This window comes from Pseudochaenichthys georgianus, chromosome 11, assembly GCF_902827115.2.
Source record: "Pseudochaenichthys georgianus chromosome 11, fPseGeo1.2, whole genome shotgun sequence".
NCBI lineage: Eukaryota > Metazoa > Chordata > Actinopteri > Perciformes > Channichthyidae > Pseudochaenichthys > Pseudochaenichthys georgianus.
Window position 1 is genome coordinate 15,909,677 of NC_047513.1, and position 17,605 is coordinate 15,927,281.

At 41.5% G+C, this 17,605-nt stretch overlaps 1 protein-coding gene across 1 annotated transcript in view; it reads left to right on the forward strand.

The window, feature by feature from the left end:
• The window catches only part of LOC117454916 (dolichyl-diphosphooligosaccharide--protein glycosyltransferase subunit STT3B-like), a 102,477-nt gene that overhangs the window by 69,991 nt on the left and 14,881 nt on the right, over window positions 1-17,605 (forward strand). The window contains exons 4-7 of the mRNA XM_034094190.1: window positions 3,845-3,910; window positions 12,142-12,241; window positions 13,670-13,768; window positions 17,247-17,393. Of these exons, the coding sequence (XP_033950081.1) occupies window positions 3,845-3,910; window positions 12,142-12,241; window positions 13,670-13,768; window positions 17,247-17,393 (412 nt within the window). The remainder of the gene's footprint in view (window positions 1-3,844; window positions 3,911-12,141; window positions 12,242-13,669; window positions 13,769-17,246; window positions 17,394-17,605) is intronic.

Sequence of the window (17,605 nt, forward strand, 5' to 3'; positions counted from 1 at the left end):
AGGAGCAATATGGCTCTTTTGGTCAAAAAGGTTGCAGACCCCTAGTAACAGGTTATGGTGTCAATGGGACAGTTTACAACCTCAAACATGCAGTGCATATTTGGAAGCCAAACACAATTAGGAAATGTGTATTATGCTCATCTGTATATACTGGCTTTTACATGTGAAACATTCAAACCATACATCATTTAAAATCACTGGCATTGCAGAGACTTCTAAATAATATTTGAATCAAACCGTTTTATCTTTATTTAGTTTTAGATTTGAATACACCCTCAGATTACTGACACCAACAAAGAAGTACACCCAACATTTAACAGCTGTTTCCACCACCATATAAAATGTTTGAGAGCAGTATGTAACTTTGCAACGCTAGAAAACTCATGTTTGAGTTGACAATACTAAAAATATTCAAATGTCTGCATATAGAGCAAATGAATAAAGAGATGTCAGTCATTTTAGCTGAGGTGAGACATATTATGGGAGTCGGGCAACACATACTGAAAGCTCTGTAGAACAAGTGAAAAGTGTAAAGGGTGAAATGAAGGTCTCTTCACTGAAATCTGGATGAACTGCTTTATACAATAATGATGAACTAATGCGCTCTAATCCCAAAGTTTCATTTCTTATAAATGTTTGAAATAGTATAAATATCACTGAGTAAATCATGAAAAGGATCACACCTAAATTATAAAGGTTATCTTCCCAACAATCATAATGTTTGTCTGCCTCTTTTTATAGACAGGTAGACTTTCCTTATGTTTACAGCAGGTATTACAAAGACATAGTATAGGGAATATGGCACATGTAAACATTAAACAAAGAGCAAATGTGTTGTTTAACTTCTAAGACATATCATATAAGATTTTCCCACTTGTTTACCTCATCATTTTTTACTTTGAACGATCCCCCGAACCTCACCTTTTAAGTTTTGAAGACCAATCTGAAAACTGCCACCGGTACTATTAGATTTAGGAACAGGAATTGTGTGTTAGGGACATCTGTCACTACGCTGTTCTAATGGCTTCTTGTCACCCTGTGTGTACGGACATTACATCTCGAAGTGAGGCAGGTGTTCCTTGCAGCAGCCATCACTGCCTCTCAAGGTGATGTGTCATCAGCCAAGCAGTGCCATCAAAAAAATCCCCCTCCACTCACCGACCACCTCTCGTGTCTTCTGTTCTACTTGGCAAGGGCCCTGAAAAACAATCATCGCGGCCATGCACCACTGCTTCCCATTATCAGTCTCATTTACCCACATTTGTCTTTGCGTTTGCTTTCCTACCCTCCGTGTTTTTTTTCCATCTCATCTCCCTTTAATTGTCTCCTTTTGTCCCTCCCATTGTTTTGTTATAGCTGCGTTCGGCTTTTTCTTTCTTGTTCTTTCTTCCTGTATCTCATTATTGCTCGTTCTTTCTTCCCCCCTCCTTCTTTACACCTCGTTCTTTTCTCCATGTGGCAAAAATGCACATTCTTTTAAATCCAAGTCCAATCTTCATTACCCGACTCCTTCAATTCACCCGCTAATAACCCATTCAACTCAACTCGCTTAATCTGTGTTTACCCAATCCCAACACACACACACACACACACACACACACACACACACACACACACACACACACACACACACACACACACACACACACACACACACACACACACACACACACACACACACACACACACACACACACACACACTCACACTTGCAAACCCTCCCATAATCTATAATTGAATCCCCCTCACACCCAAGAGAGATGCTTTTTTTAACATCACAGCTCTTCTTTACATGAACACATACACACAGTCACACTGCCTTGCTCCAGCCCCATGCCTACATTGTTGCAGCAGTAATTCCACTCTTTCTTTCAGGCTCACATTTAATTAGCTGGACAGGCACCACGCTGTGTGACTGTGTGTCTTGACAAAGAGAGTGGAGACTGGGGGGCTGGGGCAGTTGGAAAAGGAGGTTAAGGCACCAGTTGCCACATGCCTCTGAAAGGGCAACGCTGCACGCTAGCTTTGGCTCAGCTTGAGTGGGAATATTGTCTGAAGAGAACACATCAGCTTGCACAGAAACTATTGTCATCCTTATCACGCTTGTTTTCACTCTCAAACAATAGAAGCAAAGACTGAACATGGAGCTATTTATGGGAAAAGTGTAATGGGGGTTGTGCCTTTGGCAATGTATACTCAATTTGCCAGTTAACACCTTGCTTAAGCTAATTTAGTCTAATAATACAGCCTTCCAATTTAGCATCCGGTCTGTTTGATATTGTGTCTTTCGAAGGCCAAGGAGATTTGGAGAGAGGATTGCTGGTGTTGTTATAGTGTGTAGTGGTACAGAAAGCGTTAGCTAAAAGATTGTCAATGTCACGGCTGAATGTTTAGCGGATTTCAACAATGGGAATGAGGCCGTACCCTCTTGACATTTTAAAACAAACTTTCTCCTTGAGCGAGACTAGGTTATACACAATGACAAACAGACCGAATTAAGGGAAAGTAGATAAAAAAACATTTTATTTCTCTGTAGGGTCCTTTCCATAATATTGTCAGAGACTTACAACAACAATGTAAGCCCGTCAGTGGCAAAGAAGACAAGTATATTTGTGGAAATTGCCCAACAAGATTACATTCTGAAAATATCGTCTCGGTTGAAAAATACTGAAGTTACCCTATATACAGTAAATATAGCTTTGTATAAATCCCAGATACACTTACAAAGAGTGTCTCTATACTGAAGTCACAGGACCAGTACATGTTCTGCAAAACAGTAGGGAGTTGGAGCTGTAAAGGTTTCTGGGATGTGACAAAATATGATTTATATGCTCTAGATTTAATTAAAATGATTGACCTTTGCTTGTAATATTAAAACAACCCACTTCTCGCATAGAAAAATAAATCTCATAGTTTTAGTACTGTTGACCTAAACAGAGCAAAGAGGCCATAAAACAACCAGAGCTGCACCTTGGTACAGGAGAGAATGATAATCAGGTCACCACTGACCTACTTACTGTGGCCACTGCGTAAGGACGTTTTAGTTTGTCATCGTGTAGTGAATTGATCGGTCTGTCAGTGACGCTCTGCTGGGTATTCAGGCTAGTCGAGACTATCTTGGCCCACGATCATTGATCCACCCCCATCAGAAGATCTCAGGCCTTGTTGGATATGATTATGCTACATGACACCCTCCCCTCCTCCACCTGACTGGAAAGAGCACCATTTAAATGTGTATCTGTGTGCGTGTGCGCTTGCAACTTTTTCATTATCTCAGTGTGTTTCTTTTTGTAAATGTTAATGTGTACTCTTGCCTGCTTTATCGGCCTGTGGCGGGAAAGAAAGCTTGTTTACAAGATGTTTTTGTTGGCTTAGACTGAGCTTCTCTCCCCTCATCCGCTCTCTCCCCAGAGATGAATGTTCTACACCCTCCATGATCATTAAACTGTGATCAATAAACTGCTTTTGAAAGACTAACACAATGTGAATGTAGCACACTCGCTCCATCTTATGTGTAAGTTTGTTGTACACACACACACACACACACACACACACACACACACACACACACACACACACACACACACACACACACACATTTCATTTCACGTTAGTTTCCGAATGTCGTGACTCACTCAAATCTGTTGAATCACAATGTAAATACAGCTTTCAATGGGATAATGACTTGGAAAACAAAAGTAGATCCAGATTTTTAGAAAAACAAACATCATGTTATGATAAGGTTCATCCTAGGGTGCTTTAGTTTCTAATGTCCCTACACTTTGAGTCTACATGAAGCATCTTTAGATATATTTAAAGCATATTCTCTTTTTTTCTCTTGTAGGTAAAGTCGGTGAAGACGGGATCTGTATTCTGGGCTATTGGCTGTTGTCTCTCATACTTCTATATGGTGAGTGATTTCAACTTGTATTGCCATTTTACCAATTTATTTGTAAATATATGACTTGTTTGTGTGATTTGTGTTTATTTTGCTTTTGTTTGTTTCACTGCTGTGCAACAAAACCACCCTTGTGGAACTGAAACAGGGATTGTCTGCCTGAGCCACTGTTTTGGTTTTTTACCTTTTCAATCAATTGTTGTTTTCAGCTTTTATCAACTTCTCTTTCTTTTCTATGATTTGAGCGAGAAATAAAAAAGCTTGGTGTAAAAAAGGTGCAACGTCATAAACATCTGTTCACCATAAGCAACACGGGATTTGGTGTTATTCGTTTTCAGTAAAAATGTCTCTGGTAAACTAGATTTAAAAAGCATGTTTCTCCAAACAATCCAACTTTATATGTATTAAGAGCTAGTTTCAAATTCAGATCTGGTTCTTTATAATTAACTGTGCTTCCGTGACGGTAGTATTGGGGGGGGGGGGGGGAGAGAGGGTTTCTCTGTCCAGGAAGCACATGGCAAGGATTGTAAAAATAGGAGGAGCGACTCTTGTCTGCATTATTTATGATTTCAGGCAGAAACCCATCAGGGGATTGATGAGAGGGTTGAGATAAAAAGACGATCCGTGCGCATTGCCTCAGCGCCAGATTGTTTGCGTGCGTGTGTGTCTGAGGGAGCCCGAGATCCAATGAAAACCTCCAGCTTCTTGCTCATTCCAGGCTTAATCTCAGTGGCCGGCTTCCAGACAGATATCAAATAAAACAGATTACCGAAATCCAGCTTTATCGATCACACTGGGCCACAGAACGCGAGGGGCGTGGAGAGGAGGTGGGCGATATAGGAGTTGTGGAAAGATGAATAGAATTGGAGACAAAACAGAAAATGGAGAAAAGGCACAGACAAAAGGATAAAGAGAGGTGTGGAAAGATAAGGGGGAACAGGACATGGTGGACAGAGAGATGGGAAGACATGTGAGATGTGATGCGTAACTTCCTCACTTGCAATGGGAACATTAAGTCTCCAAGCTTCATTCTCCGTAATACCACTTCGTCTCCCTGACACCCTCTCTCTCCCTTCCTCTGTGATTTGATGTTTCTCTGAACTGTATCTGCAGCCCACCCACTGAAGCAGATGAGTCCTCTGGCAGTGAGCCGCAAACTAGTCTTGTATGTCCATCTTAAACGCCTCCACTGTCCCCTTTGGTCCCACACACCAAGCACTGCATCCACTTGTTGACCCGTCCTTTCTTTATCACCTTACACCCTCATTTTAATCAGGATGAAGCCAAGGCTACCTTTCCTGTTAGGAATTAATTGAATGCGACACTTGTAAAGCAGATATGGAGACGGAGAGGGACAGATCCCCCTGCCTGGATATTAGCACTATCAGCAGGGACAGGACAGAGGGGGACAGGATTAAGACAGGGTTCCAGCACAGTAGGACCTCACTGATGGACAGAAGCCACAGGAACCATTCGGGCAGCTGCAAAGCATCCTCCTTTCATCCCTCCAGGGGTGAGGGTGGAGTGAGGGGTAAACAAAGGACAGAGCAAAAGCAGATGCACTGCACTCATTCCAAAAGCTTTGGCTTACTTTCCTCTAAAGCCTTCAAAGTTCCCTCGAGCAGAACAACCTGTAACACCAAAAGCTCCTTTGCTTAATGAAGTATTGATTAAATGCCCAGAACAGAAGACTCCTCTGGTGATTAAAAAGATGTCCCTTTGTTTAAAAATGTAAAATACTTATTTTACTTTGTAGTGCTTAGCTGAAAGTACAGCGAGAAAGATCTCCTAGCATGGCTGTTGACTTTAAGGTGCTACGTTTTTGACAGATTTATCCCCGATTAACCCCTCCTGACAATTGGAGTGCAAATCTGATTTGAAATCGAAAAATCAGTTAGGATTAGAGTTCCATTGTGAGCAGGAAACTGGCCTATTCCCAAGAAGCTATCACTACCTGACTCGTATGTAAGAATACATACACACAGATTCACTGAGCCGTCTGTGTAGTAACCTCTTTGTTCATCCTCTATCATTAAGGGTCTTTTATTCTCAATGTCATCTTAAAGTGTTTCTAATGATCCAGAGAGTCACTGTTGGTGTTGTAGAGGGTGGCGTTAGTAAATGAGCGCACAAGAATAAATCGCATGAGGCTACAAACACTTGCACACACACACACACACACACACACACACACACCAACACACGAGCAGAGTAAAACCCTTCTTCTTGTTGCATGCTGTGTTCTCTATATCGTCTTCAGAGTGGCCTTGCGGTCATCAGATAAGACCGGTTTAAAATACAGAGTGATAACCGCCCCAAACATTTTCTAAATCCTGCCCTCAGCTGATGGCCTGTGGCTCGGGCAAAGGCCTGGCAGTTTGAGCCATCATTTGAAATAGTGCTTGTTCTTGCACACTCACACACAGCCTTGCTTTTCTGTCTTGAGCATTCATCTTTGTGTAGTCTTGTAATATGTCCAGATGGCAGGTTTTTCTTTTGGTTGATTGTACTGGCATGGTCCCAAAACTGGAGGTAAATCTGCTCTCAGGTTGCATTGTAGAGTTTCCTGAATCAAAGATACCGTTGTCATATCACGGTACATATTGATATCTGACTTTAAAAAAGTGTACATTGCATGTTAACGCGCTGAATTGAGAAGGGTAACATGTATGCAATATTAATGTGAACATTCTACTATGTTAATCTTAAGTTATAGCACCACTGTACTATATGTTCAAGCTGCTGCTAAATACAATACATCACAAAAAGAAATTGATACATTTTCACATCTAAAGCCATATTTTGACCGCTATAATACCATTTTTGTAAGTGAGCTATGCCCCCATGACAAGCCCGGTTTTATTTTTCCTAAACCCTTGGAAATAGTAACCATGTGAATATTTTTGATCACTATCTTCCATTTCTCCACCATGGCATTAAACCTCTAAACCCAGTTCAGTGTTTCCCCTAGGATGGAGTCATAGCAGCGGTGCTAAGGCACGTGGGCCCAGCATAATGTGAGCGTGGAGCGCGTGGATTTTTTTAGTGTGTGCACGTGCGAAGTGCGCCCCGCCAATTTGTTTCTATGTGTCAGCACAAGAAAGGCTCTTGAGGCCTAGTACCAGGGCCGGTTCTAGCCAATTTGCTGCCCTAGGCGAGATTTTATATATAAAGAATAAATGAAAAATCTCTACAAAAGGCAAATACACTACAAAAACAGAAACTTATTGACATAGGTCATATACTTCAAAATAGCTTCAAATGTATTCCTTATTGTATGAACATGTTTGAATTGGAGGGTGGTCACATCCTCTAGGGGGTCTGGGGGTATGCCTCCCGGGATTTTTTTTTGTTGAACATTTTAAAGTAAAATGCTTCAATCTGGTGCACTTTGAGCACACAATTACTAGAGACCTGATCTAGGGGAACTCTAAAACACCCATATGAAAAAGATCGGTTTACATTTTAATAATCAAATAAGTATATGAACATAACCAATAACCTACCATAGCCAATAACAAATAAATGTAGCTTATTTGATTTTTGTTGTTCATTCATATCTTATTTGACCTAGTTAACTTATTTTACTTAATTTATTTATTTATGCATATTTTTCTCTCCAACTTTAAACGATATTTTTGGATTACTGTCCTATAGTATACATTGGAATGATTTCAAACCTGTTTTTATTTATCCGAATAATTATAAAGGAGTGCCTTGGAAATAGTGCTGCACGATTCTTGCTCAAATGTGAATCACGATTTTCCTCCATAAGAATTGAGATCACGATTCTCACACGATTCTCATCGTTTCAATGAAAATATTTATTGCACTCTTACACGTCACGTGAGTACAATGAATTTAAACAGACAACATTTGTCTCTCTTGTAACAAAAACATAACTTTGTCTTTAGTCTGTAGTTGCTGAATACTGAACAAACATTACTACATTCAAAATGTGGCACCTGGAGCCAACTATTGTGGCTTTAAACAGACACCATCAACATCAAAGTGCTGGACTTAAATCCAAGTCTCAGTTTCTTGTAGCAAAAACATGGAGTAACTAAAATGAATTTGACAGCCAACTACTGTGGCTTTAAACAAAGTGCTTGACTTAAACTCAAGTCTCTCTGGTAACAAAACATACAGTAACTAAAATAAAGATATTGCTGCTGCTTGAGTGCTGAACATAAAAAATAGAATTGTTGCAGCTTTATAATAACAAAATGTAAACTTTGCAGTAGCACCTGTCCACAGTGACAGGACACCCAACTACTGTACAACAACACCAACCTGTTTGTTACAGGGAGGAATGCACTTCAGTTACTCAAAATACCTCACCACAGTGCTGAATATAAAAACAAAACATTCACAGCTTTAGAATAATAATATAAAAAAAGCCTAGCCGGCTAGCACCCAGTTCAACTACTGCACTTAAAGGTTCTTGTACTGAAAAAAACATAAACTTAAACAAAGTGCTAGACTCCACTGACTAGTAATGTCACTGAATCAAAAGGATTAACTTAAATACTGCAGTCAGTACTGAATATAAAAACGGAACAGAACATAAAGTTACAGCTTCAGAATAAATGTAAATAAAGCCTAGCTGCCTAGCTACTAGCACAGTCCATCTACTTTTTTCGGCACAAGCACAACTTCCCTCTCACTCTCGCCAGAGTCGCCACCGGGATTTTCATCGGTGTTGTTGTCATTGTCCTCGACCTCCTCGTCACTCATTTCTGTATCACTCATTTCTGTTTTTCTTGTACTACTAGTAACTCTCGTCACTCTTTGCTAATCAGTGCTAATGCTAACGCTTCTGTAAACATACTGCCGGCTCCTGCCCTCACGTGCTGCAGTCAGTGAGTGTTGCCAGGTATACTTATTATAAGCCACATTGGGCTTATCTTTCTGTAAAGTTGCTTGGTAGTAAGTAATAATGGTTGTTGCGGTTGTGTGTAGATAGGTTATTTTCAAATAGCCGACCCGACGTATATAGGTTTAAAGTGCTCATGTTCTTTTGCGCTTGTTTTCATATACCTGGTTGCTTATTCCTTCCGCAAAAACTGGCAACACTAGTGGCTGCAGCGTTAACACTGCATGAGAGGAGGAGAGACGGACAGAACACTACCATTTGGATGCGATCATGGTACTTTAATGTTAAATGTATAGAATATATTTGCTTTACATCGTTTAAGTATGATTGACATTGCAAGTTGGTATTATTCAGAAGCAAAATAATAAAAAAAATCCCCAAAAAAATCAGCTTGACGTCATAGGATCGCCGTAATTTAGAAATGAGATCGCATAGGTGTCTGAATCGAGATCACGATCTTTTTTCGATTAATCGTGCAGCACTACTTGGAAATATGTGTTTACATAATTTGTGGTCAAAACGTTTGAGACCCACTGAGATAACTTAGACTAAAATTAACTTATCTAAACACTCAGAGAGTCCTTTACCTCACTGAGCCTCTCAGTCTGACAGGAGAGCTCTCCTCCACCCTGGTTGTAGAAACATCTACTTCTTATATCCGTTAGCGCTACGAGCACTAGATTCTAATAACAACAGCGCCGGTACCGGTGCTCCCTCTCCCTCGCTCGCTCCCACACTCGCACTTTGGCTGTGAGCTGCGGGCGCCTGATAAGCCAACATCCCCAACTTTCATCACTTACAGCGCCCATCATACAGGGCAAATGAAAAGTGTAACCGGGATGAAAAGGGTGTTACATTTACTTAATTATGAATGTTGTTACATCAAGGCCGAAAATTTGGATGAGCGCCAACGGTCAATGTTTTTTCCCTCCCAGAGCTACCAGCGCATCGCCCCCCAGATCAGGCACCCAAGGCGACCGCCTGTTAATACCAAAAATCGGACCTGCCTAGTACATACAGTGGCAATGTCTCAACATTTAGCAAAAATACACCTTTATTGAACATACAGTAACAAAAATACTACAAATCCACATAACAAACAATCAAAAATGAAAAAGGGTCGCCACTTATTATTTTAATTTAAAAAAAAAAAAATTACATGGCTGGTGCCCCCTAGCAGCGGCGTACATATTTCAGCGCTGCGCTGCCACTATTTGTATATAGAGGAAACACTGCAGTTATACCCCAAGGGAAAACAAGCCTTACATGTAATGTTGACTAAGTCAATAATGCCCCTTAATGACGCCAGAGAGTCTAACTCAATATTTTTAAAACATTCGGTTGGAATGTTTTTTGTGACATGTCAAACTTGTCTTTGTGCCTGCAGCCAGTTTTGATCAAATGCAGAGGAAGAGGGGGTTGAATTGCAGTTTCCTCTTTCCTCTTTCTGTATCATTACATACTCACTAGAAATTGAAAAGTGTTATGGTTTTGCATCCACAGTGGCGCTGCACACTGCGTTTCCACTTTTCTATTTGTAGTCAGCTCCAAGTCAGTCAGCTCCAAAGACTGGATCAGTCTGTGAGTCTGTAGTTCAAGTCATTTCTGGTTTTCATTGGAGATACTGCCCCATGTCACTAATTGGCTGTCACCATCTGAGAGAAAAGATGCTCACCACTGCCAACATAGAATTGCTTCTAATCGTTGAGCTTGGAACTTATTTAGACTGCAGGAGTCTAAATGCTCCTTATGAATGCTCCTCATCGTACTGAGCAGGTGCAATGTGGCTCTTTCTGACGAGCTGTTCAAAACAAACGTTGCTCTCATGCAATCCCTTTTCCTGTCTAATGCATTCTCTGCTGTCTCTCCCTCTTTCTCGGTTGCACTTTCTAATGCTTTTCAACTGTCTTATCCCTTTGTCTTTCTTTCTCTATCTCAACACCCCTTTTCTAAGCTCTCCTCTCTGCCTGTATAGTGCTCTCACACTTAACATTTGCCTTTTTACTGGTACTTGAAAACTTGTCTGATGTTTTTTGTAGAGCTCTTGAACTGTCCGAAAACCAGCGTTGTGATATTTAGCGTTGCTCAAAAACAGTTTAGGTATCATTTTAGCCGAGCCTATATCGGTCCATCCTGCATGAAGAGTACGATTGCATTTTTATAGATTCTTTATACGTCAGGTTTTAATTAATGTGAGCATAAGCAGTACAATGGCTGATCTGGGATCATGCTATTCAAGGCCTTTTCATTCTTTTCTTTTTTGCAGGGGTCACTTGTGTTTTATATCCGTACTTACTCTCTATTTGATTAGAATGATGTTTGAGAATGGAATTCATTACAATTTTTGAATTGAGCTTCTCTTATCCTAGCAGACACATAAAAGTGATTCATAACATAAGCCAGTCCTCACCCATTCACACACTTGCACAGTATAAGGTGCCACCCGCTTATCAGGAGTGATGAACATTGACACACACACCCACTGAGGTTCAGTGTCTTGCCCAAGGACACTTTGACATGTACCAAACTTCTGTTAAGTGTAGGATCCTCGGCCACAGCTGCACGGAACAAATACATGTTACAAAGACTTTCTGGTTTCCTTCCCAAACAATTTCAACATATTGTGGCAGCTCTGTGATAACCGTTTATCTTCAGGTCTGCTTTCAGTTTTGAGGTTTCCAGGCAAACCTTTCATTTTTCCTGCAAAGCTGATACAGGGGGTCCGCGGGGTCTTAAAAAGTATTAAAAGTTGATAAATCCATTTAGCGAAAATTAAGGCTATTAAAAAGTATTAAACGGCATTTTCCAAGGTATTACATTTTGTAGCTTGTTTTCAATAAGTATATAAATGGTCAGCATAAGAGGTTGTATTCTACAGTCTGCCTGAAAGTAATCATTGCGTAGGTGTGTAGTGTGATTCTGTGTCGTTTATTTATGGCATCCCGTTGGATTTGACGTCATCTGAGCAGGACATGGCACGCTCACTGCTTGATAGCGCGCGAAGGTCCGTTTACGCCGGTTGTTAAACAACATCGTTGTGGGGAAATGCAAGTTTGCGTCCAAATGGTTGGAAGATAAGGAGGAAGGACAATCAATACTGTATATAGTACATGTGGGGTAAAGTGTGTCGCCAATGTAACCGGTTAAAACTGGAAGTAGCGATGAGGTCTTAAAATGTATGGAAAGGGTCTTAAAAGGTCTTACATTTGACTTCAGGATTCCTGCATGTACCCTGTGATAAGTAACCGAATAACTCGAAAGCCTCAACTCAGCTTGGTGACCTTGTTTGAAATAAATAAATGAAGAATGTTTGATCATATGAAATTCAGCAGTCTGACTGACATTACTACTTGAATGTGTGTTCCAGGTGTCCGCATGGGGAGGTTATGTGTTCATTATCAACCTGATTCCTCTGCACGTGTTTGTGCTGATGCTGATGCAACGCTACAGCAAAAGAGTCTACATCGGTAAGTTACGCACACACATTAACTTGAAGTACTTGATGTTTAAAGCACCCCCACAAACTGTTGTTGAAATTGAAACTGACATTCTTTTCAGATCCTCTTCCATTAGAATAGAATTGTATGAAATAAACAGAACAAAAACCACTACTCCTTCAGTTGTGTTTCCCAGCATCGTTGCCGAAGCATTTGACCCTGAAACAAGCTCAAATGCTTGTGCTCATCTTTCACAACCGTAAGCGTTCCATCATCTGCAGTGCAGACGTGATCCACACACCCACACACCACTTAACAGTAAACGCAGCCACCTGCTACCTGATCTATTCGTTTTTGTGTGTGCAAATACGAGAGGCAGAACGCTGGTGAAGAGGGTAGGCTTATGATTCCAGCGAACATCCCAGTGTCACAGCACACCGACCAGCCTTGGCACATTATGTGTTGGCTCAGAGAATCACCACACATTCGTCCTCAGCTTGAATACGAGCTCGCGACAGGCACTTCTGTTGTGATCAAGAAAAAAACCACGGTGTAAAGTATATTTTTCACATGATTATATGTTGTATCTATTGTAACTGCAAATCGTGGTCCTTTGAAAATAAATGACGGTCTCTCCACAGTGAGATGGTTTTTACCAACCTCTGCTCTATCTCCAAACCATTATTCAGCCATGACATTGTACTTGGCGATGCGGCGCGGTTATATGAAGTGGAAAATATCCCTTCTTTGTCCCTCAAAGATGTCTGCAGCAGAAATATCATCCTGCAACTTCATGCACCTTTTGGTAGCTAATGAGAGATGGAGAAATATGTCGACACGAGGTGACGGAAAAGACATTAGGTCCTTATCACATTGCTCACCTTCTCTCCTCTTTACATATTGCAGCTCCCCTCTTTAGAGTCAGGAGTCTCTCTCACTAAGAGGAAACATGAAAAAAAATCCCGGTTTAATAAAATGCCTCGCGGTCTATGTTCCCTCGCATTTCATCTCTCCCTGTCTTGAGTCAATAGCAGATGTGTGAGTAAGAGTTAGCTGAGGGCGACCACAACCTCTTCAAAAAGCAGGCACACTCTTCAGGAAGAGTATGAAATCTTAATTAAGATGGTGCGTCTGCGAATCGGTTCCCCCCCCAGCTACAAAGGTGGGAGGGAGTCGCACTGTTCTCAGCACCGTCGTCACACTCCAGGCCTCCCGTCACACCGCACAGAGCCAGCTGCCGTTTTCACAGTAAATGACATTAGATCAGGTATTTTGTATTTACTCACTTACTTTACTCGCGGTAAGGCCGCGGAAATCAATAGACTTTAAATACTTCTGTTGAGGTTGATTTCCCTTAGAAGCATCCAAACTGCAGTAGTGGAACAAAATGGAAGGTTCAAAGTGCAATATGTTATTTTGATTGCTTTATTTCTCATTGTGTCTCTTCTCTGTTTACAGCTTACAGCACTTTCTACATTGTGGGTCTTGTACTGTCGATGCAGATCCCCTTTGTGGGCTTCCAGCCAATCAGGACCAGCGAGCACATGGCTGCTGCCGGTAAGTCTCACTCTATCTCCTTCCAGAGTAGCTGATCCGGCGTTTCTTCTTTGATGAAGAAGTTCACTTCTGGAAAGTTTTAAGATGAGTGTCGTTCAGAGTGCACTGATGAAGTCAGCGTTTCTTGGAAAATATCACTGCCTTATTTTTTCCAAGTTATGACTCAATAATACCGTTATCACCAAATGTCAGAGCTTCTCACAAGTAAGACACATAGCAGCCATCAACTTTACTGTTATTTTCGTCCTCGTCCTCCTGTATCCTACGATCTAGTGTATGATTACATTCACAAATATTTTCCTCAGGAGTTGGAGGGTATTTATTTGATCTCAATAAATGCTAAAATCGCTCCAGTCAGTTACATTTTCAGAAAAACAGTTTACTATACTAACTTTATTAGATAATATGTTGGTGTTTTCAACACAATCTATTCATTCAGGTTTGATGGCATATTTTTATTTTCTAAAAGATAGTTGTTTCAATGCTTATCTTGAATAACATCAAACATGTTTTGACATTATATGGAACAATCCTATTCCAAGTTACATAGGTTTCTGAACTGAGTGAATTCTTTATCCAAGGACACATAGTCACAATACAGAGATTGTATTCATGTTCACTTCTTCCACTCTCCTGATGTATGGTGCAACACAAGAGAGGTTAACCCCTAGTTTCCACCGGGTCCGTCTGCGTCGCGTTATGGCTGCGCCGTGGTTTTGATCCGACATCCTCTAGCGTCATAACCCACCGGGCGCATTTCAGAAGCGGAGCGTCTTGACTGCCGTTGTTGATTTGGGCATATTTCCTGGACAGGCTACTTTGTACAGACAAAGTTAATAATAATAATAATATTCCAGTTCTAAACGACATTAATCAAAGATGTGTTGCTGTATTTTAGTGGTACAAAAATGCATTCATCATCATAATTATTCTATATATATAATTTACACAGTGCCTGTAAACCGGAGGAGAACGCTGGCATTTCTTACTCCTACTTGAAAGACTACGGAGGGATAGGGTCTGCAAAATAAATGTGTGTGTATATATATATATATATATATATATATATATGCTCTGAGCGTTCCACTTCCTGCCTGCCCGACATTACCTTACGGCTGCGTCGCGTCAAAAATAGGATTCATCCTAATTTTCGAGTTTCCCTGCGCCGAGACGCTCCTGGGACGCTTCTGAGCCGCGTGTGGTGGAATAGCACCCATTGACTAGAGTGGCCGCGATCTTTGCGAACGGCGCGGCCGTAACGCGACGCAGGCGGACCCGGTGGACATTAGGGGGTTATGGCTGACTGCTGTAACTCGCGTATTAAAGGTGACGTTACATAAGCCACTAGCTTGTTAGACCCTCCAGAAAAACGCGGGCAAAAATCCTTGATTATGCGATCAAACATGCGGGGTTTTATGTGATTTTATGCGGTGAAATTGCGGGAAGTTGCAAAATATGCGGAAAGTTGCGAAATATGCGGAAAAAAATCAATATTGGGCTGTCTTATTTATTTATTCTCTCTCACACACAACCTGCCACTAACGTTAAACCCCATTACTATTCAATTAAACACATTCAATGTTTATTTATTGTAAAAGCAATTGGGCTATTTTAATCACACTCTCTCTCTCTCACACACACACACACACACACACACACACACACACTTCTCCGCCTCATTCTGTTTTCATTTACTCGTTCGTTATCTGACCAGCTTCAATCTTGTAGGCTACTCACTTCGTTTCTTGTAGCCCTCGAAAGGGTTTTGGAGGCCGATGCCTCGGTGAACGTGAGTTGTTTGGATTTCTTGTCCGCAGCAGCAGAAAGCATTTTCGAATCTTTGAATGAATCAAAGTGGGTCGTCACCGTGGATTTTCTCTTATGCTCCAACACACAGTTGCACGGGGTGCAGAATAGTTTCCCCCCACTGTCATGCAAGACATCGGGGTACTGCTTTGCCCGGTCTTTAGCAGAAATGTTCGTCGGTAAATGAGATGGATTCGATTTTTTCATCGTGTGAGCTCCACACGTTCACTCTACGGTGTTGTTTACCTTCTGTGATGCGCGAGCTGATGACGTCGCGCATCATCATCACTTCACGTCAAGATGAGGTAACTTTTTTTTTCAACTTTGTGTGGAAAAATGCGGGGATTATGCGGCCTTTTGATAAATATGCGGCTTTTTAAAAATCTGCGCCATTTTGCTGATTATGCGGAAAATTCTGCGATCGCAGAATCGCGTTTTTCTGGAGGGTCTAGCTTGTTATCTAAAGCACCTCACACTACCATGGATGCACACACTTTAAGATTGTTTGGCTGCGGCAGAGGCTTTGAATCCCCTAGTGCTGACAGTGTTAGTCATGCTCTCTGTGGAGAACAAACACAAGACCTCCTCGGAATATATTTACAAAATAGAAATAAGTAAGCCGCTTCACAAGCCACCCATATGGGTTTAGCACTTTAAGTACTTTTCATTTTTGGCTTGTGGGTAGTTTATTAAAGCTTGTTCAGTTTCGCCACTCAACAGTGGGCCCATCTGCTGCATGGAGGCACGAGTGGGTGCGTTTGTATGTGCATGGTTTGTGTGTTTATTTCCATCCAGATTGTGAGAGGACTGTCGTTGGCAGCTTTAGGAGCCGAGCAGCACCTTTTTGGAGAATTCTCTTAATACGGCAGCAGGCTGACGATGAAGTGTCCCTGTTTTCTGGTGTTTGTACAACACAAACCGCATTATGAGAGGCACTTAAAACATGCACCATCAAAAATCTCCTCTGCCTCTCTCAGTTTTCGGCTCCCTGCTCTCTTTGAGTGTTTTTCTATGTCATTTGGGTAGCAGCTGCTCTGAACATCTGGTGGGAGCACAGTGGGAGACAGGAAGAGAGTGACAGAGCTGTGGACCTGTCGATAGCGTTGAGAATGTCACTCCCTGAGGCGGGGGGGGCAGAGACTGACAAACGTGTTGGCACCACCCGGCTCTCCAGGAGACAGGCAGCACTTTAACCTTAGAAATGGGTGAGACCTCCTGTGGGGGGTGTTGAGTGAGGCGATTTCGTGATGTTTTGTCATAGAATGGGAGGTGACGAAAGAAGGAGAAACCGGACTCTTTTAAATGTTTTATATCGAATTCACCAGACAAGCAGAGAAATGTTTAGGAGGAATTGGCTCTGAGAAAGTGTCAGAGCAAAGGAACAACGTGTAACCAAAGGGGTCAGCTGAAAAGAAAGCAAGGCGAGGGAAAGAGAAGAGCTTATTCACACAATCTGTCTCATGCATTCGAAATATGTTGTCCCGCAGTATTTGCCTTTCACATCTGCATGAACTGCCAAAGGGGCTTTTCCAAACTGCTTTGTAGAGGATTCTGCCAAACTGACAGCAGCACTTCTTATCCACGTAAACCTGCTCCCATGACGACATGAATCAGATTGAGCTTCTTCTTGTACGTTTGCTCATTCTTTTGTTTCTGTGTGTCTTCTTCTCAGGTGTGTTTGCACTTCTCCAAGCCTATGCCTTTCTGCAGTACCTGAAAGACAGGCTGACCCGACAGGAGTTCCAGACGCTCTTCCTCCTCGGAGTGTCTCTTGCCGCCGGCGTGGTCTTCCTCACCGTCATCTATCTCACTTACACAGGTCTGTATGTCTGCTCACATGCTGTCACCGTTCATATCATGTAGACCATCTCATTTGTTGGCCTTGCCTTTTAAGTAGAGCAGAAATAAATAATGTGTCACTCGTAACAATGTTTAAAGTGAATTATGTACTAAAAATATCAAACAATTAAGGTTTCAGCCTATCAACTTGAGTGTTTGCTACTTTCTTCTGTTTTGTGTCATACATTGTTT